General features: G+C 40.6%; 1 protein-coding gene across 1 annotated transcript in view; it reads right to left on the bottom strand.

Moving 5' to 3' along the window:
• Positions 1 to 4,470: 4,470 nt before the first annotated feature.
• Positions 4,471 to 25,680, bottom strand: part of STX8 (syntaxin 8) — a 94,433-nt gene continuing 73,223 nt past the window's right edge. The window contains exon 8 of the mRNA XM_063120427.1: positions 4,471 to 5,396. Coding sequence (XP_062976497.1) covers positions 5,329 to 5,396 — 68 coding nt within the window. The 3' untranslated portion in view covers positions 4,471 to 5,328. The remainder of the gene's footprint in view (positions 5,397 to 25,680) is intronic.

The following is a 25,680-nucleotide window of genomic DNA, read 5'->3' as shown; positions in this document are numbered from 1 at the left end:
ATTCAGCCTGTCCTCAACACAAGCCTCTTTATTCTGAGTTCCCAGTGTAGAATTACCTGACTACAAAACGCACATTCTGCATTGTAAATCCTAGTCCAATGTTGCTTTCTCTTGATAGTGCCTTTTCTCTCAATTCCATCACCCTGATTGTACACAACAGCACCTACAGTTGCAGTCCCATGTGAGCATGTGGAAGACAATTCTGTGTTTGGATTAAGTAGTGATAACCACTGTGTAATCTTTCAAAATAATGTTTACAAACAACTACATTTATGACATCCATCCCCCTTGAGGACAGCTGGAAAATGGCCTCACCTCCCATAATGGTGTGAAGGGGGATGGGGGACGCCAGATAGCAAATGGACAAGGAACTACAGAGAAAACCAAGAAGACTGATGGTAGAGTTAGTACAAAATGTAAAATAGGCTAGAGCTCAGAAACTGTATATTAACCGACAGTATAATATTCTAGATTATTTTAAAACACTCTCCTCATCCCTAAATGAGTAAGGAAAACCTTTATTTCTACAACAGCATCTATCTCAACAGGCTTAAGGGTTTGTTTTGCCCTTCCCATGTATAAAAAAATATAGCTCCCTGGTGCACTGCAATGGGCATAGATAACAATTTCAGCTTGAAATCAGCAAAGCAAAAAAGAATAAATTGTCTTATTTCCCACAACCCTCTCCCTTCATTATAAGGAAATATCCCAACACAACTTTTACATACTTTGGGCTATTTATTGATAGAGCCTAAGTCTTACTGCACTATCAAATGTGCTTAGGAAATAGTATATAACCACAATCATGTCAGATTTTTGGCATTTTTATATTTTGGGTACAATAGTTAGGCAATCTTATATAAGGGAGGAGATTAATAAGCCTTTCTTGCTGGTATCACAGCCAAAGTTTATGGGCCTAGAACTAGGCAAGAGCAGTTTGGCAGAGACGTTGGTTTTTGAAACAGGATGGAGGGCTATATAGTTTTCTGAATTGTCATCAAGAAACTTAGGACAATGCACCCTTGAAATCTAAGGAAATCCTATTTTTCCAGACTAGAAAACATCAAATACAAGAATGAATCTGAAGCAACAGAAATTAGTGCCTTGCACCTGTTCTAAATGTCACATAGCAGTGGGTTGTCAAGACTACATGTATAATGCAAAATAGTGATGTCCTCTTAAGAAACATTCCAAGCTCTATATTAACAGGGTAAAAGGGCAACACAAACCCATTCTGAGAAACAGCTGAAATGCCAAAACAATTGCCACTCATGAGTAGCATTGAACAATGGCTTCCTCACCACCTTTTCTGTTTGTTTTAGCTGGTCCATTGTATGTTCATTCTCTTGATCACCTTCACCTTTTCTCCTCTTACACGGGGTGGGTGGGGGAGGGGGACCCTGTGTTCTGATCATTCCTGTTAATATCATGAATTGTAAATGTTGCTTAGTTGTGACCATTGCATATAGTTTTGGGGCAATGTTTCGTTACAATGCATACTAATATATTATGGTTATATATATGAATATATTTAATGACATGTGGGAAAAAAGTTGTGGATTTTCTTATTCCCCCTCCCTCCATTTTCTTTTATTTGTTAGATGGGCTGATAATTGAACCAGAAGGAGCATGTAACTGTGCAGAATCCATTTTATAGGACTAAATCCAGACATCTGTCAAATAAACTCTTGAAAACTTATACTCATCTTATGCCAGCCTCTTCTGTTGCACGAGGATGAAAAAAGTAATCCTTTGGAGTTTCAAGAGAATATAGGTTCTTCCACTGAAAACAGCTAGGCTTTATTTGCAACTGTTTCCTCTATGGTTGGGAGAGGTGAAATAAACATTAATTAGATCAGAAGTGGGAAATCCACCTAGCACATCATCAACCTAAGCTGTGCTGTACACTGCTCCCATGGTAACTGCAGCATGCATGCACTTCTGAAAGACTTGATGCACAGATCTGATGAGATTTAACTGTTCATGTTTTTTCTCTAATTTGATCTGAGGAAGAGGAGATACCCAACTGTTTATATTTGGGAAGACAGAAGTCATGTTCTGCTCTTATAATTTGTTTTCTTTGGGATAGTTGGAAGAACCAATAATCCTTCCAGAGGCAACAGGCAAAGGCCAACTATGGCGCTACAAGCTGCACAGCGGAGCCACATTTCTAGTGACAGTTCCAGTGCTTAATTTGAGCCAAAGCTTACTGGTCCTTCACTAAAGAGTAACCCTAACCACCCCTTGCCTCCCCAAAATCGTGAGGAAAGGGCTTTCTAGTCAAAAGGTAAAAAACCCGGGCAGCTTTGAACTGTTGCACCATTTTAGAAAAAAGCATAAAATGTTCACGTCGGTTACACTGTGAGCCATTAGCAAGTGGCAACGACATCAGTGGAAGAGTCCCTCTCCCCTGCATTTAATCAGTACGGCAATTCAACCAGCTAAAACAGATATGGCTAAATGCATCTCATTTCAGTAAGAAAGCCCTCTGCCTTTCTTTCTTCTATCCCATCAGGGCAACTTAGGAAGTGGGGAGGGGAAATCTATCCATGACATTAAGGCCCTATGGAATCTTCATCTCTTACTGTTCATTCACATACACCATTTAGGGTTATTTGGGAACTGTTGTAGCATAGTGGCTAAGAGTGCAAATTAAGATGCAGAAAGACTCCAAATCTCATCTCAATTGGGCAAGTCGGTATTCTCTCAGCCTCAGATCTGAAATTTAAGGACAATAATAGTGACAACACTTACACAGTGTTACTCTTAGAACAGTTTATATACATAACTTCAATAATCCTATTTAAATACTAAGTATTATATAATCTAATCAAGCCACTGTAAAACACTCCAGCCATAAGATCCTCTAATTCTTTTTAACATTTGGGGGATCCACAGCGCAGTGAGGTTTTGAAAATCTCTCTGCTAAACAGGCCTATATCTGTTAGAAAAGAGGCATACTTTATTTTCTCCAGAGTTTAAAAGAAAGCTAAACAAAATCTTTATTCACTAATTTTAATTAGAAATTCCTGAGGTTACTGAGATCCCAGTTTCACTGGTGAAAATTTGGAATCACATTAACAAGACCAATGAATGTTCCCAGCCGCTTCCTATATTATGAATATCAGGATCCTGAAGACCTGCTAGACTAAGCATTTTTTAAAAAAAAAGCTATCCAAATGTAAGGTAATTTATCAACTCCTAGAACATGCAAAGATCGTGTTCCTCAACCCCTCCTGAGAGAAAGAAGTAAACATATAACAGAACAGTCTCCACCTGCCCCAGTTTCAAAGGTTCTCCAGTAATTGAAGGTGCAAATCTGTGAATGATGATCCCAATACACTTCAGCAGAAAAGTAGTCCTGGGTGACCCAGCAGTTTTGATTACTGTTTCTCACAAGAGCTTGTTGCAATGCACTGCTCTAATTAATATCGCTAAATTAAAGTACATCTAGGGTTAGTTCATGTGATCGTTACATTATGGTGTATGATAGTACCAGTTTGCCGTCCTTGTTTTAGCTATTGAAAGGCAACATCCTTATGGTGGGCAGATCTAGCAACGGGGGGGGGGGGGGAACACAACGTTTTATATCAGTGACTCGACCACTCCATCTACAAGTTTTTCCAGAGGAGATCGAATGGCCAGGAATAGTTTACATGTAGGGAGGGCTAAGCAAGATTACCCTTGGCTGCATACGTATTTACCCTCTTTTTCCAATGGATTATGCAGTGAATATCTTGATCTGATCTAGAATCAGTCAACTTTGCATTAAACCTCCCATTCTGATTAGTTTCACTACTCAGTCCAGCATACGCTAGGGCCTCTAGGCTGAGATGGGCAGATTTCATGCTTGCGGGAACCCCTTTGTTTTACTTAACAAGAACCCCAAGACCCACCAACCAGAGCGTGGTGCAAAAAGACACACACTTCTCATTCTAATCCTAGGCATTGATTTTGAGTATCAACTGAACAGAGCTCATAGTCGTACACAAAAATCCATTCCTGATCAAACATGCACCCACCAACTTCCTTCATTTCAGCAGTATGATAGATGCTGGCGATGGTGGTAGTGGGGTATTTCATTGTTGCTATTGCTAAACAACTGGGAGACAAATCTTCGCTGATCTAAGTCAGATCACCTAGAGATCTACCAGTAGATGCTGATCTACACTCTGCCCCCTTCCCCTGCTCTAGGCCATATGTTCTGGACACTGAAGAGTTTGCACAGCTGCTTCCAACACTGTATTGGAGCTGAGCAAATGAGCCCTAATACAGTTTTCTGCAGGAATCTGCTAATCTCATATAAGCACATTTCCTATAATCAGAATAGTCAACAAATTACCAGAACTAGCTGGGATGAGCATGCCATTGATCACAGGGGCCAAAGTAACCCAGAAGTAGACGCCCCTAACCTGTAGGAAAACAAACATATATACGCAGAGAAGGAAACAATGATATGCCTAAAAAGGGTAATGTAGAAATGAAGTGACTTTTATTCAGTCTTGTTATTATGCTATCAATTAAGTTGGCATGTATGAAGCAAAATAACAATTTCTGGAGATAAATGAACATTAGTTATTTCTTCTGTATTGCTCATCTTTCTCATCTATTTTCAGAACATATAGAAAAGACAGATTTTGGAACTTTAGGTATGTGTATAGTAATCATGTATATTCCTTGCTGTGAGTATACTTAGGAGATACACCACACAGCATATCATGCATGACAACTGCTGCATTGTGGGGCAAAAACATCTCCTTTTCCCAGCCAATATCTATTTGCTTCTGTCTGTATAGATTAACAGTAGTAATTGTTCCCTGTCTCAAGTCAAAGGTTATCTGAGATTTCTCTGCATTTGAAAGATGCCAGCAAATGCCAGTGTGCAGTTCTGTCCTTGAAGCAGAGCTGTGGTTTGCCCTGAATCACTCCAAGGTCCATTGGCAAGACATCCAGAAAGAGGAATAAATTTAGCTCCAAGGAGCCATGTCAGGAAGAAAACAACAATATTTTAACCAGGCACTCTAGAGGTTAACAATAGATTCCACCTTGCATGGTCAAAAGCAAAGAGAGTTAGTCAGAGACAACGTCTTTGGAATTATTTGCATTTATCCTGTTGAACAGGTGATCTGTCTCGTTCCAGCTACATTCTTGAAAATACAAGGTCCTACTGGACAGAGGTTTTTTGCAAGATGAAATCCTACTTCTTTTGGATGCAACAGAGTCCATAAATGGATGCAACAGAGTCCACAAAATGTGCCAGCAATGACATAGATTCTCCTTGCCTTCGATTGCTCTTAACCTGTGGCTGCAAAATGACATCTCCACTGATTACTTCGTGGGCCACACGGCAACGACGACAATCGCAATCAGCAGCAATACGATCACCACCATCATCCCTGAAAGGAACCAAAGCAAAATCTAATTATCTCTAGGGTTACTTTAAATTTCATAGATAAGACAAATAAAATTGGTTCCAGAAACTCTTAAATAAGGTTCCATTATAGAAAAATGGCTCATTTCTAAAAGAGAATGCTTCATTTTTCAGTTGTGCCAATTCAGGATGGCTCATCTGAGTGGCAATTTCAAAAATTTCAGCAGTGAAGGGGATAACAGTTTGAGTGCTGGTTGGCAGAGAGGAAGTCAGGATGTCATACGAGAGAGAGAGAAGGCAGCCAGTGCCCAGCGCAACAAAAGTTAACAGTTTGGCTCGCAATGGGCTGCTGCAGCATGGCAAGAGTAAACAGCACCCCCACATAGCCTCCATTTCTACCTGCCTATAGAAGTGGAGGAGTTAATTCCAGACAGCTCCAGTCACTAGCTACAAATGATATCGGCTCATTGTCGAAGTTAATAGGCTATCAGTGGCTATACATTTGTAGTGCCTTGTAATTAGCTGGGGATGCATTTTCATCTACAATGTATCAATGGATTGTTGAAGCTCCTTAGCTTCTACTGCCCTTGCAACACTATATGCTGGACACAAGATTGGGAGAGCTGGGAAAAACAGGGAGAGGGACAAAATGAACAGAATATAGGGGGTGTTAACTCGTGCAGTGGTGGTGCAGCCCAAGGGGAGGGGACGGTTAACCCTTGTACTGCTGGTTGCTGGCTTTCTCTCTACATCCCAACTTCCTCTTTGCTCGCCAGCACCCTTCAATGTTGTAGGACTATAGGCAGCTTTACCTTCAGGTAAAGAGAAGAGTACAGAAGCAGACACCCAGAGATGCTTAATCAATATGAAATGATTATCTCACAGGTTCAAGCACTCAGAATGTTGATTGATAGCTCTGTGGTTCAAAAGTCACGTGTGTATCCCAATGAGCTCCTGCCCTTCGTCATTTGCCACACACATGCTGGTCTCTTTGCCCAAGGTGCATTGTGGTTTGAAAGGGGGCTGGCGGTATGGTTGGAAAAAATATCTCTGAGCTTTTGTATGTTCACTTTGACCATAACTCACAAACCACTGTAGGTTTTGCCACTGTCTATGGTCCTAATTCTCAGTGACTCCATAATTATCTTAAACTAAAGAGCTCCCTTTTAGATATATTCTCTAATAGTGTGTACACACACACTGCAAAACTTCACATTTGGGTAAGTTCTTTGAATTTCCAAACTACCTGCTAGTGCTCATTTGAATGCTTCTTTGAAATAGTTTTAGCTGGATTTATGCTTTAAATATAATGTTGAACATTTAAAAGTGTCTGGTTGGATTTTTTTTTTTAAAAAAAGCAATAAACTACCAATTCAGAGTAAAATTAAGAAATTGAGGGGAAACTGGCAGAAATGGTTACAGTCCCTGGATATCAGTCAACTCTCACAGAACATTGAAATGAACTCATATTTCTATGATGTATATTGGGGGGAAAACCTGCTCAAGAGAGGGGAAAGCAACGTTAGCCAAATTAATCTCAGCAAAAATTCAAACTAATTAAAAACATTTTCGGTTCTAGTTCCCACTGAGGCAGCAAACCTGTGCCCGGGCTTTACAATTTCAGGTAGCAGGTGAGCACTCCCAGGACTTAATGCTCCTCTGTACAAACAAATCCTTCTGGAGAGATTTCTACCATGTCAGGGAGAAGGGCTTTAGCTTAGCTGGCTCCCTGACATGCAAGTTTTCGTCTATGTGCTGGGAATATTTTTTTTTAATCTATGGAAGAGTATTCAGTTATATAAAACCCCAATCTGCAGCTTCAAGTAGCACAGCCTAGAAATAGATTTGCTCCCTCAGAGAAGCCTTAGGGCCAAACTACATATGATTTGGAAGCTCACTGATTGCATCTCACTACTGGAGAAAAATGTACTTTTCTTTTCCTCCAGAGGAATAAACAGAAATTGTGTGTGAGTACACATACACACACCCGGAGGTGGGGGGAAGGAACCCTCTGCAGGGGGAATGGTTGAAGTCTCTCTCCTCAGGAGCTGCTGTTCTGATCCAATTAGGAGCTCCCTGTTTAAAATACAACTAGACGTCTCAGACGATGTGATTCCCAAGTCATATGTACTGTGGCCCTTAGTTGCGTTGCTTATCTTGAAAGATATACAGGAACAAAGAAATCTACCTTCTACTGAGTCAGACCCTTGGTACATCTAACCTAGTATTGCTGACAAAAGACTGGCCGTGGCTCTCCAGGGTTTCAAGCTAGACTGTTTCCTGCTCTACCTGGAAATGCCAGAGATCAAACTGGGTCCTTCTCCATGTAAAGCAAGAAGCACTCTACCACTGAACTACAGTCCCCCATTTTTTAAAAATACAAGATTGGTATATTCCTCTGCTCTGTACCCAAAGGCTTGGCCTCACACAAAAGGGGGGGGAATCAAGAGTACATCTATAACATGCTTATTTTTTCTCATATGCTGTTTTTAAATCTTTTTGTAATTTCATTGCTAGATTTACAATCGAGCTGGCAGAAATAGGAGTTCTGGCAAATGAATGCACATCCAAAACATATAAAGAAAGTTGTGATGTATATTTCTTCCATGAAAACTCCCACAAATGTTATGTTTGAGAGATGGAATTGGTGAAATATAAGAGGAGGATGAATGAAAAGGAGAGCTGAGATTGAAATCTGGAGGAAAAGCCATACTAGCATAGATGGGTGGAGAAGAACAAAATTGAGACTATGCCTTGAAAGAAAACAGTATAAAAAGAGAAGTTGTTACTTTCATGGTGATTGAAATTAGGCCTCCAAAGAAAATATGCAAAATCGTGCATGGCAAACGTAAACATAAATGTACCCCTGAAGTGAGTCAGTCATTCAGGGCTGTTTTATTCACTCACATACATTACAGAGGGGGAGAGCACAATGATGGGCACTGTCTCCCCCACTGCAGGCCTTCCAAGTACCAGAGCCCCCTGCCAAGCTGGTGAGTAGCTCTGCCCAGACAAGTGCTTCACATCATGCAAAATGGCACTAATTTCTCCAACTCATGCAACAGAGGACACACTTAGGAGATTCTGCACACAGAAGTCTAGATCTCCGAGAACCACAGATCGGGGTGGGCAGATGGTAGGTATGCATCTATTGGTAGAACTCCGGATGATTTGCAGCAGATCCCCTGATTCTATGAAGCCCAGTATGCAGTCACAGGTTGTAGGGCTTTTCCTGTAGTGGCACCTAACCTATGGAATGCCCTGCCTGCTGAATATCGTCAGGCCCCGCCCTGTCGTTTTCAATAACTAGCAAAAACATATTTAAAAAGGCTTTTGGCTGAATGGTTTCCTGGCTTGCAATGTTTCCCTAGTTTTGACGGCTGTCTCTAGAAATTATTATCATTGTTGATCTACTATGGTAGCAGTTTCATGATTGTCCTTATTAGGAATGGAGAACGATGTATCTTGTATATATTACAGAAGTTTATTTTATTTGTTAGCTGCCTTGAGTTCCTCCTGAAAATGATGAGATGTAACTTTTAACATAACAATAAACAGACTGACAAAGATTTCTCATTCCAACTGCTTAACAACAAATTTGTACTGCCAAATAAGGAGAGGAGGCACAACTAGAATGCTAATAGGAATTCTTTTCTCTGCATTCTAGCTGCCAGCGGAATGGGGTGGGGGAGAATAAAGACATACAGTCTCCCCTCCCTCTACACAACATTTCTGATCAGGATCTCTCCCCCACCCCCCACCCCAGGTATGGGGTGTAAGCCAAACAGGATACAGCTGTATTCTGTGTATTTACGGAATGTCTGCTTTGGTTTAAGTATATGTCTTCTGTACCAGGCCCTGGTTGGTGGATCTCAGGATTCTAGTTTAAAAAAGAGTAGCCAGCCTGACATCTTACCCCTGCCATAGGGCTGCTGTTCCTTGTCATTCAAATAATGTGGACAAGTTTGACTAAAGGGAGGATTGGTAGAAATTGCATAAGTCAAATATCAAGAATCTCCTGCTTTATATTTACCTCTTCTACTAAGTGCTTTGTGTAATCAGAAATTATGCACACTTACAATCATACATATTCCTTGTAAAGAATTTGGGTTCATAAGAACTAAATTTGAGTTTCGGTTTTCAAGTTCCAATACATTCAGCCTTACTACCCCTGAAAGTATTACACTCTGCCTGCCCATCCTCCTTCCCATTCAGTTATTGGGAGGTGTTACTGGAGTCCTGCTTGCAAAGGTAGGTAAAATGAAGCAATGATCAGATATCAAGCTTGCCACCAGTGCACAGATTAATCTACAGCAGTTGGTTCAACTAGGATTAGAGGTGGTCAGTTTGAGTCTGCTAAGTCCTTGGGCCTTCTACATCAACTTGTTTTTAAGCCATTGTTGCTAAGTAGATGGCACAATCCAAGCAAACAATGTTTGTCCTAAGGCACAGAAGTACAAATGCATGCTGCCAACCACAGGGTCTGGATGGTACTCTAGACTGCAGGATGCTTCCTAACCTAGAAACCATTGTTTGTAAGTTTGCAACTTTAGGGCTTGACTACTATTAATGTGCTCGACATGGGATTGTCTTTGGAACATAGGAAGTTGCCTTATACTGAATCAGACCATTAGTCAATCTAGCTCAGTATTATCTATTCTGTCGAGGGCTACATTTCCTCATGGGTAATCTGTTGGGAGCTACATGTCAGTGGTGGGCAAGGCCAGAGACAAAAGTGGGCAAATCGCCCCTTTCCTCACTCTTGCCAAAGTTCTGGGCTGCCTGCATGTAAAGATGGGTTTTCAAACTAAGCTGAAGGCCACATGAAATTGGGCCAAGATCCTAAACATGGCCCAACATACTCCAGTAACTGCCTCCTTCCACATGCCTCATTACAGCAAGTATGGAGTGTCTTGAAGTATCCTTAAAGAAATATTGCCACTTGCCTTGAGTTTTCTGGACAGGGCAAGACAGAAGCTTCAATTAACTAACAGGACGTCCAAACATCAGACAATGAACTCTGATGAATGTATAAGTTCTTACTTCAACTGCAATTCACCCCAGTCCATTCTGCTGCTGTCTTTAAGAGAACACTTCCCCCTCATAAAGCCATAAAGCCCTCTTCCTTTCTGAGATTTTCCTGCTAGGAAGTGAGATTGGGTATCCAATTTGTATTGCCGTAAGCACCGCTTCAGCCTAAATCCCACGCTCTTAAGGCAGCTTATTTGTAAATACCCTCCTGATGCTACACCTGCCCCTCCAGAGACTTGGTCTTTTATTAATTTTGTGGCAGCCCAGCTCTTTTGCTTGTGTGATGTGTCAGCGTAAAACATTTCAACTGCATATGTGCCCTTCTGCCCCAAAGAAAGTCACATTATTGCGTTTGACCTCCTTTTGGCTGTTACAGCTTGAGAAACAATGTTAACCATTTAGTATCTCGGCTTTCATACCAAGAGCTGTGGCAACCACGAACAGAAATCAAGAGCAGGCTTAGTAAAGAAGCAGCTGAAACCTCAGAAAGCCATATCATTTGCCTGGTCTAAAGCCAAATGAACTTGTTCTGCAAGTTTATTAGGGTTGAGTCCGGGTTTTGTATTTTCTTCTCTTTAAGAAGGATCCAGAAACAAGGTTTGGATATAGGCCGAACTTCACATTAAATCCTTATTTTCTATCTCTTTCCCCCCCTTACTTCCTCCTTTCTCCCTTTTTCTCTTTCCGTCCCTTTTTCTTCCCTGTTCCTCGGGCCCTCTAGGGACAAACCCCTTCACAACTCAAAACAAGGAAGCGCATACAACTATTAGAACACAACCCTACTCAATCCCTTATTTATATATTTTCAAAAGACTTTAAGAGTACCATCCCTATTAATATTATTCACTGTCCTCTTGCACATTTCCCATTCTTTTGCACTACATTTATGCAAAAGAAGGTCCCGGTGGATTTTTGTGCAATGGAAGGTCCTGGTGCTCTCAAAGGTAGGGTGCTTACACTTTACACAAGGGAACATGAAGTCTGAGGAACAGTAACCTGCAAGAACTATTCATGGAGCCTAAGGAAAAGGATAAGGATCCAGGGCCCCCAAAACAAGTTTGGCACTGAGACTACACTGGGTCAAAACGGTGATAAAGAAACGCATCGCAATGCAATATTTAGTTTTAGAATTTGAAACTGGATGTTGCAATCATGTTAAATAACATTTATTATAACTAGCAAATCTAATGCAAGTGTGGACAACAGATCCCCAAATGGTGATAGAACCATGTTTTATTCTTCTTACTTTTACAGCACATTTTATGAACAGCTTGATTATGGACCAAAGTATAAAAACAGCAGCAGTATTTCATTAAAGAATCTACAACCCAAAAAGTAAATAAAATAATAAATGTTTTACCTTAAGCCAGATGATTGAATTTGAATTTAGCACTGTCGGGACACGCCATCTATTATGAAGAGATTTGTCTCTTTGCAAGGTATGTGTGTTACTGTTTCTTCAGCTTTAAAAGGTGGCACATAACACTATTACATAAACTGTTAATACATTTTCTGTGTCACCTGTGGATGCCAACTGGAGCTAGAAATTGAGTTTGTGACAAAATTTAACTGATCAGCATGAAACCAGAGATAGTTTCTCCAGTTACAAATCTGCCTTTCTTTTAAGCCAGATAAATGCACATGTTGTGCAACATTCTTTTTAATCAGTTTCTCTTTTTGACTCTTTTATATTTTTGAACCATATAAAATATAAAAATGGGATCTCAATTAATGTCTGAGCTCCTCAAAAAACAAAACAGAACAAAAACCTCTGGAAATTCAGAGGTTTTTGTACTGGAAATTGCTAATGCCATCACAGAATAAATGCAATGTTTATCTTGCCTGAACTGCAATTTTCCTCTGAATTTTATTCAAATGTTAATGACACTATAATAAATAGAAAACAGCCAGTCTGCAATTCAGGATACATTGTAAAAAGTGGTTATTGGCGTTCAATCAATGCTGTACACATCTCTAAATGGTCACTCTGCTAGGCCCTCCATACATCCCAAATGTGAGGGCGCAACTGCCCCAAGGGATTAGAAACTGCACTATTGATCTAATCTTTCTCTGAGGGCAAATGAGAAAGTTTGCTTCCTTTCACAGAAACCCCTTGGCTTGTCTATATTTATATCTTTCTCCGTTCCTGCAGGAATGACTGAAATTATAATTATCCTCCAGCAGAGGAATGGAGATCAAAAGCAAATGTGTGTAGATGCAACCGTTTCAAAACTTCTACAAGCGCAATGTGACATCTGCAAGAAAAGCTCTTTGTTTCTTCTTCTCAGCCACTGAGTCTGGCTTGTAAAGCATATAAATAAGGGAAAATAAAAAACAGAGGAAAAGTCCATGAGAATTCCTGCATGTCAAACTCAGTCAGAAAAAGTATGTAGTGAATTTTCAGTCCAAAATGTTTATTGTCTCTATGATGAAATAATCCCCAGAGTTTATGGTCCCAAACCACATGCACAACCCAACTGAATGAGAGGAAATGAGATAAGTGTTTCCCCTCATCTATCATTGTTAGACCTCAATTTCTTGTTCTTTATTTTGTTTTTTTATTTTTTAAATCTGTTGCTACTTTTCTAAAAGAGAAATCAATGCCAGATAATATACTTCGCTATTTCCAAGTGGAATTTCAAAGACTTTCCATTCTCTTTCCAGAAAGCAGAGTTGTTAAAGCCTCCATTTTAAGCAAGCCTTGCCAGTAAGAGCATTGCTTGCTTTAAGCATATTTTGAAACATTTCCATCCATGTTCTGATCCAGTAAAAAGCATTCCTTGTCCCATCTTGTCTTTCTTTTCTATTTTCAATCCCACCTCTATGCTAGCAAAAAGTCTGGAATTCTTCTTGTGTAGGCCAGTTAGAGTGTGCTTCTAATTACTACATGCTGACGACCTATTAACTTCAAAATAAAAACAAACGAAAGACAGAGCATGTCTTCAGAGATAAGCACAGAAATGAAAAGTGAAGCAAGTTCAATGGTTGTAGGATATTAGCACTACTATTTGTACATGGCTTGGTGGGAAAGGAGTCATTTCAGATGGCTGTGATCTACAGTTCAAAACTCCACAGATAAAAGCGCCTCTCAGTGCTGGCTATGGAATGGGGAAAGCAATAAGGAAACATGGGCAAAATGTGTTGACCGCAGCCAATAAATGTAGAAGTGGCAGGTGCATGTCCACTTACATTCACTAATGTGAGCCTAGTCCCACTGAAGTTCCTGCAATCACCACCCTTTCCTGCACTTACCTGGATCTCTAGCAGGTAGGGATGGGACTAGCAAGTGCCTGCAACTTGGAACTATGGGCACCTCCATCTACTAGAAATGGCAGTCCCTGTGGTCACCTTGGGGTGGGGTGGGGACAGGAAACATAGTCCTGAGCCATTTTCATACGTTGCTAAAGAGAAAGGGGAACCCCTAGCAGAGAGAATTTAAGCCATCAAAATTCATGGCATCAAACTATCTGAGCACACCAGTTAGACAATGCAGTAGCATCTGATACAGCACATACAGTATATTCCCCAGCAATTTGTGCTAAACTGCAAATCTCTTGATTGTTAAAAGCAGCTTGACAGTTGAAAAAATGCACTCAAGTGGTGCACAGGTCTGAGTTCAGCTTTGTGTCCATTCTTATGGACCCATACTTAACATACAACTACTTGGAGAGCCAATGTGATGTAGTAGTTAAGGGTGTTGGACTGAGACTCAGGAGACCCAGGTTCTATTCCCACTCGGCCATGAAGCTCATTGGGTGACTTCAGGCCAATCTCTGACTCTCAGCCTAACCTCCCTCACAGGGTTGTTATGAGGATAAAACAGAGAAGAGGAAGATCATGTATGCCACCTTCAGCTCCTTGGAAGAAAGGCAGGATAGAAATGTAATCAATCAATAAAATATATTCACTCTCAGCATTCAGACGTTAAAGGACTTTAATGGTTATTTACTGCAATAGGACAACTATATATATATATATATATATATATATATATATATATATATATATAATAGCGGCCCCCAACACCATGGGGGCCGCTGCTGACTTAGCAGCTGTGGACCACTCATCTGGAGGTGCTCTTTATAGGAACCAGCACTGCCACATAGGGGCTGTACATGTGGCCGCCATGATTTACACAAGCATGGCAGCTCTTTTTTGAGTCACAGCAACTGCACAAATTGTAGCTCTGTATGTCCAATGTATCCCCATGAGCACCTCCTGTTACGAGCTCAGCAACCATCACACATGCTTGCAGGTACACAGTTGGCTACTCTGAAACAGCCCTTACTCCTAAATCATCACAAGTGTAATGTGAACACCAAAGAGCAGTCATGTTTTCTCTGGAACTGTTGTCATCTTCATATGCAACATATGAACTGGCAAGTACGCTTTCAAACAAAAGAAAAAGTCCTGACTCATGTCATTATCTGAGCACAAGAAAAGAAAGAATACCTTGGGAAAAATACACTGGCTGAATTTAAAATAAATAAATAAACAGTTAATGCGAAAAGGGTAAGGCAGAGTAGAAAGGTGACTTTCAAATATGAGATCTTTATGGGCCTTGAGGTCCCTGGAACACTTTTGCATTCTTGATCACAACACGACAATGGAAGTGATTTCTCTTAATGCACTCTGTGTTATTGGAATACTAAAAAAAATATCCCCCAGGACTGGTGCTGCTCTGTTCTATTTTACCAAGACACATCTTCATCCTAATATGTTGCATTTCAAAGACAGCAATAAACATTTCAGCATGGGCTGCCCAGTCCCCAGGCTCATATTCTTGATTTCCATCATAGCCCTGTTATCATAAATGAAAAACTCTTAGCCCCACCACCATCATAAATCACCTTTTGAAAAACAAAGCATGAAAAACTCCACTGCAGGTTTTCTTTTTGAATGAGAAGTTATACATTGGAAGAAAAGGCAAGTAAGACTGTTTTTGGAACTCTAGGCGACACATATCCACAAAAGGCATTTCTTAGCTTTCATTTCAAGAAGTAGCTACAGAGAACACTGATAAAACATGACTACTGTGTGTCCTTTTCGTTTGCTGTAAAATTTGCAAATAACAATAACAACGGCAAAAGAAATGAAAAAAAACAACAAGTAAAAAAAGGGATGACCACAAAAAAGAGGGGTGGGGAAGAAAAAAGAAAAAAAAAAGAGAACATATCATAGAACATATTCATATTCAGTAATCATTTACATCACCCTTGATATAATAAAAGAAAAAGAGAGAAGATGAAGGATTTAACACTTCCACTTCAGTTCAGATATCCAAATAAGCAGCCATACAAAACTGTTGACTCTAGGAGAAATATTCAAATGTAGCAACAACAGTAAAATCATCAGTCTATGATAGGTGGTGGGTGAATGATACAAGTATGCCCTTAAACAGAGGTAAGAAATTTGTGGCCCTTCAGATGTTTTGCCCTACAATTCCCATGATTCCTTGCCATTGGCTACACTGGCTAGCGCTGATGGTGGTTGTAGGCCAAAACATATGGAGGGCCACAATTTTTTCTCCTGTGTCAGAAATAGACCAGCTTAGAAGTACTAAACCCAGCCAATATTCTGTTTTTCAGGTCACATAAACACATCCAATAGGAAAAGGAAATGTTGATTAACATATAAAGTATCAATTCTACTACTAGAACTAGCACAATAGGTCTTTGTTTGTTTTGACAATAAGCAATCACTTTTCAGGAGAAGAATTGTAAGGCATTATATCAAGCAAAAGAATACATCATCTAACCTTGAGTATTTCTGTCCATGAGTCCTCAATAAAACAATTAAAGTTTTATATACCCTTCCTTCCCGCTCCTGTGACTATTGGTGAATCCTCTCTTCCACCCCAACCCCGGCCTATGTCTCTGTAGTCTAGCAGAGTCTGGCTGCATCAACAGCAATATGAGGCTAATGCAAGAGGGACAATGCAACCACCGTCCCTGATTGCAAGTATTAATTTCCCTTTCAATAAGAACCAAACAGGCTGGGATGCAATTTTTCCCAGAGCACATAAGTGAGGTTTGCTGAGGTATCCAAACTGATTTGTTTCAGGCAACATTCCTTCAATTTTCATTTCATCAGGGCTGAAAGAATGCACAGTTCACGCCAAGTGGCTTCAAGGGCCATGGAACTGAATCTAGCCAATATGCGCATGTGCCTTATCTTTATTAAGTTTTAATTGCATTAAGAGTTGTTGGTATTTTGTTTTTATACCATAAAACCAAGGCCAATAAAAATGGAGCTCTTCTCTCTCCCCTCCTCCTTCCACTTCCTAATTCAGAGTACCACTATGATCTCACACCTCTCTAACTCATTTTACAGGTAAATGACTTCAGTTTGATTAAGACAAAATATATACTACTTCATTTCATAAGCCTGCAGCTCCCAAAAGGTCCCACCAATGCATGACCAACTTGCTAAAGTGAAGCCCAGTCCGCACCTTCTGCTGCACCATCTTGAGTGCTCACTGCTGAAAATTTGGAGACACAGTCACAAGCCTCCTGTAACCTGCTACTGAACACCATTAAGCAATCATTGGCCCAAATGTCTACAAACTGTACAACAATGCAGTTAGGAGACATCTGGAACTCCAACACATGGAGCGATTTTATCAGAATAAATGTGATACAAATGATACACCAATTCGGATTTGTTTACGTCATCCGTGTAAGCTTGCAAATTTTATTTCAACTGCCTAACAGCTTGTAACAGCTGTTACAACTCTACTGACGGAATTGCTTCACGTTCACATTTCACACCTGAGCAGAATGCCTTGTAATAATTTACCTTAAATTGGATTTTAGGCTATCTTAAGTTACTCAAACCACTTCTAGCTATACATACTACAATTTGGCACAGGGCACATCAGCTTGCAGTATTCCTGGAAAACTGGATGCTTTAAGTGCTTAAATTCTACGTGACATTTTGAGACATCAAGCAGATGCATCAAGCGTGATTGTGTGCAGGCTGTTAAGTGCACTGAAGTCAGTCAGACAGACACATTTCTTCAGCTGTTTTTCACATGAAGTGGCAGAAATTATGTTACTATCCAGATCTTGGAAGTGCAATTGCAATGCTTTAAAAAAATCATTCTAAATTTAAACGAGTGTAAAAAACACAGTATAGTACAATAGTTACCATCATTATCAACCTAATGCCTCTTCACTGAACTCACTGTTATCTAAACTCCATTGTCTTCTCGTTGAAGCTGCTCTATATTATAATACTCACTCAACACCATCCAAGCTTACAGTAATCTATTATACTTAATATCTGTGTGGATAATGTTCAGAAAATGGGGAAATCCTGAAAGTCACTGAACAGTTAGCAAAAGTGCCTTTTTCAGAAAAGAAAGACTTATGCCAGAGCCCTCTGTTTCACCCCTAACCCCACCTGATCTCTGACTCTTTACATGTCAGCACAAACACCCAATTATTTTGGTTTTCAGAAAACTCTTCCATCCCTTGTGCTGGATGGCAAATTGTCATTTAGAGAGCGGCCTTAAATATCCCTAAAGGATAACATTTTGAAACTGCTGTACAAAAAGGTCTGTCCTGTGTTGGAAAAGTAAAGTACAGAAAAACCTCACAATGGCAGTTTATCTTGATACTTTAAAAAAAACACTTGTCAGGTTTATGTGCTCATGGCTCTTTGCCTTGCTTTTTATACATGGCAGCCAGAAGCTGTCCTAGCAGCTGCACATATGGTGTCTAAAAAGGAAACAAAGAAATAATTACATTGAGATCAAAGAATTGAGTAAACCTTGCTGGATAACACACTACCATCCAGCTCTCATCTTCCCATTAAATCCTGCCCCAAATACACAATGACCTACTCATTTCTGATCGATCTAGATTAACCTGAGATTACTAAACAGAAAGAAAACTTGATCAAATAGGCAATAAAACCAAAATTACTATAAAAAGCATATGTAGAACCTTCTCATTGTGAAACTATTCTCATGCCATAGAAGGTGGGCAGCAAAAGCCACAGATATGAAAGGAGGGAGGCCTGACAAGACAGCAGACAACCATTCCAGCACTAGACCTCCAGGGTAGCTCACTGAACACCTCTTGGTCTCTCTCTTCTCTGCCACCATCACTAGTTAACCCAAGCTAAAGCAAGCAGGCTTCTTCTGGCTGTCAAGATGATTCTTGAGAGTAGAAAGTCAGTGATTACTGTGCCTTCCATCCCCCTCCCTGTCCCCCGTGTGACTTAGTAAGTGTAACCCAAATGGTCTACGCTACATGGGGGAAACAAACCAGACTTTCAAGGTGTAAACAGAAATCCAAAACCTGCCCAATAGTCCTATCAAGTAACAGTTATTAAAGTAAATATAAAAACGCAATAATGAGCAAGCAGTGAATGTGCCCAATAAAATAATAATAATAATAATAATAATAATAATAATAAAAAAAAAAAAACACTAATTGCCCAAAGGCTGGCCTACCTTCAATCTGTGCTGAGTAAACTATAAGAGTAAATAGACTTATTATCAGGGTTGCTGTGGCAATCAACGAAGGGTCTCAAGTTAGTCAAAGATGGAAAAAGAGGGACAACTCAAAATATGCATTCTGTCATGTTTTATGCTGTTTGATCAGGGTGATCCTAACTGACAGCGGCAACGTGACCAACCTATTGGTGCAGGTTCACATACACAGCAGGATGGGCCCAAGCAAAGGGCAATCAGTACCGGAGTTTTACCTTAGGAAGGTGAAAATCGACAGCTCCCTTTCCTGTCAGGCTGCTTTGACCCAGTTTGCACATAATGGTGGCAAATTGTGGGTTAATTTAGAGGCCTATCAGATGCACTGTATTTCTAATACTTCTGCTCTAATACAACTGAAGCTGTTGCACATGCTCTGCATTTTTCTCATTTAGATAGTGCTGTATGCAGTTCCTTTTGTTAATTCCTCTCCTCCAATATTTTCTAAAATGTACTTGTAAAAACTTTTTTAAACCTGCCCCAGCTCCACAGCCTGTTTGATACTCAAGCGTTCCACCAGGTAACTCTGAAAGATCAGATGTCTCCTATTTAACCCTAAGCTGGGGAAAAGTATGAACTCATCAAGAGGTCCAACTATCTCCTGTGGCTTGAATATAATGTTTAATGTAATGAACTAACGTTCTCTTGAGCTTTGTCTCAGGGATGTATGTGTGTATGTGAATAGATGTGGTTTTATATGCATTCCATTAACCATTTTGTGGTTAAGCAGCATGGTTTAGCGTGTTGTCTGAACGGGGCCACTGAGTTGAGGTTTGGTGCAATCTAATCATTACCGCCTATAAGTCACTCGGTTGGACTGTGTGTTGATAATGCTCTACTGTGGTTAGGCCAATGTTCGAGAATTTAGACAAAACACCATCTCTCCGTTAATTTGCTCTGCTTGCAAGTCAAGCGCAAACCCTAATGTGCCACATGCTCTTCCTGCAAATCTACCGGGCCTTGGAACATGGAAGGCATATTTTCCCCAGACCAGATAACAGTTATTAACATTTTGGCTCACAGTGAAGCCCATTACTGCACTTAAATGAAGAATGCTTTTCAAGCTCTCCTCCTCACTTAACCTACCAGTGAACATGGGAAACCATTAGTTCAAGCTGCCACAATTAACTCTCAGCTTCCCCTTCAAAGGCTCACAGAGCCTGGAGCTACTTATCATGCAAGCAGCCTATGAGCTGCATTCTCCTTGTGAAGCAATAGGAAGGGGAAAACTACTGAGTTAAGTAGATTATTGGGGAAGGAGTCACACACAGCTGCCCTATGAGATGATTAGACCCTGGGAAATGCATACTCCAAATCCCTCCTCCAAATCCTGACAGTGAACATTCATCAAACACATTTGGATAATCTGCAATCAAGAACCTTTACAGAAGCTTCCAATATCCCTCTACCAATGGAATGGCGGGTGGAAAGGAACATTGGTTTAATTTTGCAATAAGAAAGCTTCAGTACTAGCCACAGCACAACTGCAAAGACAGCCTTCTTTGCAACGGGGCTGCTGCATCTCTCTCTCTCTCTCTCTCTCTCTCTCACCCCCACCCCACAAATCACCACAGCAACATGCAACAAATTTCCAGCATCCTAAAAAGGGAAACCTCTTTGGCACATAAATTGTGTTCATTTGTGGGCACCACAGAGTCCAGGATTCAAATGTTCTTGCAACACTGGGCTTTTATCAGTTTGTGTAACTCAAGGGAGCAGTCCACCTTCACCCACACAGCCCCCCACCTTTAACTGAGGCCTACAATGTTGTGCGGCTTTGAGTGCCACAACTGTCGGACTAAAGACTAGAAAAGGAGACTTTTTTTTAGTGGTAGTACACTTTTGTGGAACATTCTCCTCTAAGGGACCCTCACAACGCCTGCCAAAATAGAATTTTTAGGAAACCAGTTAAGATTAAGATCACTTCAGTCACCACCAGCTCAGATCCCATTAGGTTATACTTGAAGTTGAGTTTTTTTTGTCCCAACGTGCATCCCCTTACACAGAACTGCATCTGCCATTTGAATGCCTGCTCTCCCAGCTTGGAGAGATCACTTTGGAGCTCTTCACAATCCCTTTATGTTTTAACAACCTTAAATAATTTGGTGCCATCAGCAAACTTGGCCACTTCACTGCTCACTCCTAATTCCAGATCATTTATGAACAAGTTGAAGAGAATTGGTCCCAATACTGATCCCTGTGGGACCCCACTATTTACTTCCCTCCATCAGGAGAATTGAGCATTTATTCCTACTCTCTGCTTTCTGTTCTTTAACCAGTTACTGGTTCACAAGAGGACCTCTCCTCTTATTCCATGACTAGTACGTTTATTCAGGAGTCTTTGATGGGGGACTTTATCAAAAGCCTTTTGGAAGTCCAAGTAAACAGTGTCCACTGGACCACCCCTGTCTACATGTTTGTTGACACTCTCAAAGAATTCTAGTAGATCAGTGAGACAGGACTTGCCTTTGCAGAAGCCATGTTGATTCTTCTTCAGCAGGACGTATATTATAAATATATTATAAATTTTGTCTTTAATAATGCTTTTAACCAATTTACCTGGAACAGATGTCAAGCTAACTGGCCTGTAATTTCCTGGATCCCGCTGGATCCCTTTTTGAAAATTGGTGTTACTTTGGCCATCTTCCACTCCTTTGGTAAAGAGGCTGAGCTTTACCAGAGACTTGGTTCCTGACTGTTAGAGCAGTACGACAGTGGAACCAGTTACCTAGGGAGGTTGTGGGCTCTCCCACACTAGAGGAAGTCAAGAGGCAGCAGGTATGCTTTAGGGTGGATTCCTGCATTGAGCGGGAGGTTGGACTCGATGGCCTTATAGGCCCCTTCCAACTCTACTACTCTTCCCATTCTGTAGCTAGGGAAAGTAGGCCTAGTGGTAGTGACTTACCCAAGACCTCCCAGTTTCCAGCACTTAAGCCATGGAACCAACCTGCTGAGTGATGTTGAATCTGTTGTTGAACACTCAAGACTATGAAGGGAAGAAATTCAAACACAGTGGGAAGGGAGCAACTATACCGTACAGTGGGAAGGAAGCACTTAAGCCATGGAACCAACCTGCTGAGTGATGTTGAATCTGTTGTTGAACACTCAAGAATATGAAGGGAAGAAATTCAAACACAGTGGGAAGGAAGCAACTATACCGTACAGTGGGAAGCTTCTATTATCAAAGAATCATCATTTCTAGTTTTTCCAACTGATGTCTCACTATGTTGTTGCAGATGTAGCCAAAACAGATCTATCTACTTATAGGATGGAAGTCTCAGCAGAGTTGGGGGAAACCTGATGTTTTCAGGGAAAAACAAACAGTGCACATGTGTGCTGGAGAGGGCAGGGGGAAGATGGGCACTGAGTCTGTTAAACTGCAGTCTAGCTCACCCACCTTCCTCTTTTAATAATATGGATCTGAGTTCTGTACTCAAAACTCTTCAGATAACTGAACCATTTCTCTGCAAATCACAGAATAATTGAGTAGAGAATACACAGACAGATTCCCTTGTGAATTCAACAAGAATCACTAGGTCGCAACGCATATTAGCACATACAAAGTTTGAGGGATTTTGCTTGGGCACACATCCTTAGCTCAGACAAGGATTGCCTCAGGTAATCAGAGGCCTGACAATGTCTCTCCTGAACGTATTCTGGAAGCTCCATGAAAACATGACTCACTGTGGAAATTGCATGGCAGAAAATTCAGTCTCTGAATTCAATCTCTGAATTCATCTCATATTAGAATCCAAACAACCATCCATTAATCAGGGTCTATGTCTAAGCCAATGGTCTTCTACTAACCCAGCAAATGGCAATTAGTTCCAGAATATATCTGTGATTTTTATCAATGAGTGTACAACTATTATCCTCTTTTCTGTGTTCTCAAGTGCCAGCAAGGAGAAGGGCAATTGCAACTCAGTGATAGTGAGTAAATTTAGAAACTTTCCCACTTAACACTCTATTTTTAATACTGCTATGACAGAGGGAAAAAATCCTTAATACAAATGTGTCTACTGAACACCTGCTTTTCTTTATAAAAACAATAACAACCACACCACATGTGGTACAAGGCTTCCCTTCTAGATCTTAACTCAAGGGTGGGCAACAAGAAGCACCTTCCATATTAAAGTCCCCCATGTGTTAACACATGGGGGACTTCAATATAGACGGTGCTTCTTGAGTTAGCTGTGACCTAGTCATTCAGCATTTTATAAATAATCACTATGACTATGAATTGTGCTTGAAAACAAGCACTGGGATGTCTGAGTGTTCTAGAAGGCACATAGTCTCAGAGATCTCATCATACAAAAGCACTGGTCAGGAGAGTTTTGCATGACCTAAAAGTTTCCTGACACATTCATAAACAGCCACACACAGAACGTGTTAAGTTATTGAATGTTTAGATTATTACAGCATGTTTAGATTATTAAAGCATGAATTATGACATTGATCTAAGGTATCAGTTACCCCTGATATCTAAGTTGCAACTCCTTCTGGAGAGTAAAGACCTTTACTCTCCAGAAAGAGCTGCAACTAAGATATCAGGGGTATCAGTGCTATCTGGTAACCCAAGAGTACACATGCATGCCCACTTACTTTGGTTTCGCGTTAGTTTATTCCAAGGGAAGGCAACTAGAAGTGCCTTCCAGATGTTTTGGACTGCACCTACCAGAAGCCCCTGCCAGGCCAATGGTCAGAAATGATGGGAGTTGTAGTGCAAATGCAGAGCACCAGGTTGCCTACCCCTTGGTTTATTCACTCTCGTCCAATCCGTAACAGCTTCTAGATGCTGGTTCTGGAACTGGGATCCACTTCTGAACCAGTGTCTTGAAGCTGTTACAGATTGGACAAGAGTGAATTAATTAACTAGAAACCAAACAAGACTGCTACTTGACAGCCCCTGAGACCAATCAAAGAGAAAGGATGATTGAATCACCCCAAGTCCCCAAGGTGATTTGGAAAGATGTCAGTACTGAATGCCACCAAGAAGCAGCAACAGTTAATTTCTAAACTGAGATCATCCACCAACACCAAAGAAGCCTAAGGGTTAAAGCCAGAATGAAATGGATTTAGAAAAAATCTAACTCATCCAGGAATGTATGAGGATGGGCTACAACCACTCTCTATCACGGTGTTCATGAACAATAAGTTATAAGAATGACCCTACTTTGTTCCAAGTTGTTTGCTGACTGGTTGGTTGTTTAGCAGAGGCCTCAATACCCTCTTCATCCAATCATGTTCACAGTCCATATTCTTAAATCGCCTATCCAAGCCACCTCTTCATTCAACTATTTGGCTTCTCTCTCTTGAACATAATCTCATCCACCCAAAAGTCTAATGCACTGAGAAACCAAATATGGCCACTAAGTTCATGAACTTTTATGTAGATAGGCAGATAAGACTTCAATTATATCTTAACACCATAACCAGGGTTGTAGGCTTTCACTGTAAACTGGTAACCTTACCCATGGTGCATACAAATCCCATTAATGGACTCGTTGAAAAACTTCAAGCAACTCTTTCTTTCTCTCAGTGCCAGGGTTCCTAATCTAAAAAACCAAAGCAATGATGACTGATTTCATTATAATTATGTATTGAAAACACAACGTTAAAATTATAGTGAATTTTAAATTTGACTGATTCCTCTGCAAGTTAATATCTGTAATAATTAATATCTGGCCATGCAATTCAAGATGTTTCCCCACTCACAGAAATGGACATACAAAGTGTTGACTCCTTGAGGAAAAGTGTTTGCCCTTTGTGGTTTACCCTCTGACCCTAAATAATCAGCCTGCGGAAAGTGTTACAAAACCTCTTCTACCTCCCACTGGCTTTTTGTTTACACAAATACACACACGAACATAAAGGTTGGTTATTCCCCAGTTCCTAAGAAAGGCTCCCTCTGACTACTCTCGCTTTCTCTTGGGGATGTGGACTCACTTCTCTAAACAAGAGGATGACCTCCAGCAACACGGGGCCTGCACTTGCTACTGTCTTCAGTTTGGCAACCCAATACAAAGGCAGGAGGCCTGTATATACATTTTCGGGTGCGAGGCCCCTATTCACAAAACAGTCTCCCCAAGAGACAAAGCCTGCAAGATTCTTAATTAAGTCTAAGTGAAAGACAGCCTAACTGCATCCCACTCACATCTCCAGAGTACCTTCATTCTGGACTTCAAACAGCCCCGTAACACTGCCTATCAAGCAGGCATGGCATTCACAGCCAGCAACAAACAATTTTTTTCTCTTTTAAAAATATAGAAAGCCTAGTCTTCAGCAGTGCCTCTTCAGCCTGCTCTCATTTTGTGGCTGATTTTAGACATGTCTCTGGTTTGTAAAACAGGAAACAAAGGGACTTCTTGTGTGTTAGAAGCTCTCCAGAGGGTCTGCATTTCATTCCTCCCTCTCCAGGCAGTGTCTGGAGAGCTCTTTAGCCCATCTCGTCTCATTAACATTTCCATGAGGGATCAAAGAATATATTAAAAAATATCTAAGTATTAAGTACAATTCCTGCTAGGAAAGCAGAATACACAGATACATTTAAGAAACCGGCCCAAATTCCTTCCCCTGACCTGTTTCTTTATTAGATAATTGTCTCTTCATAAAAAACAGCTTTTCTTTCCATTGAACTGCCATTCTACAAATCCTGTGAAAATCTTGATAAATACATTCCATTGAACACCACCCCCCCAAAACCAGCAAACAATTTCTGTTTTCCAGGCTGTGCTGTGATAATGTCCCTTGCAAACAGAAACCAATTATTCCCTGGCAGTAA

The sequence above is a fragment of the Elgaria multicarinata genome, chromosome 3 (genome assembly GCF_023053635.1).
Source record: "Elgaria multicarinata webbii isolate HBS135686 ecotype San Diego chromosome 3, rElgMul1.1.pri, whole genome shotgun sequence".
Lineage (NCBI taxonomy): Eukaryota > Metazoa > Chordata > Lepidosauria > Squamata > Anguidae > Elgaria > Elgaria multicarinata.
Note: the sequence above shows the minus strand (reverse complement) of the source record. Positions and strands in the feature narration are given on the sequence as shown.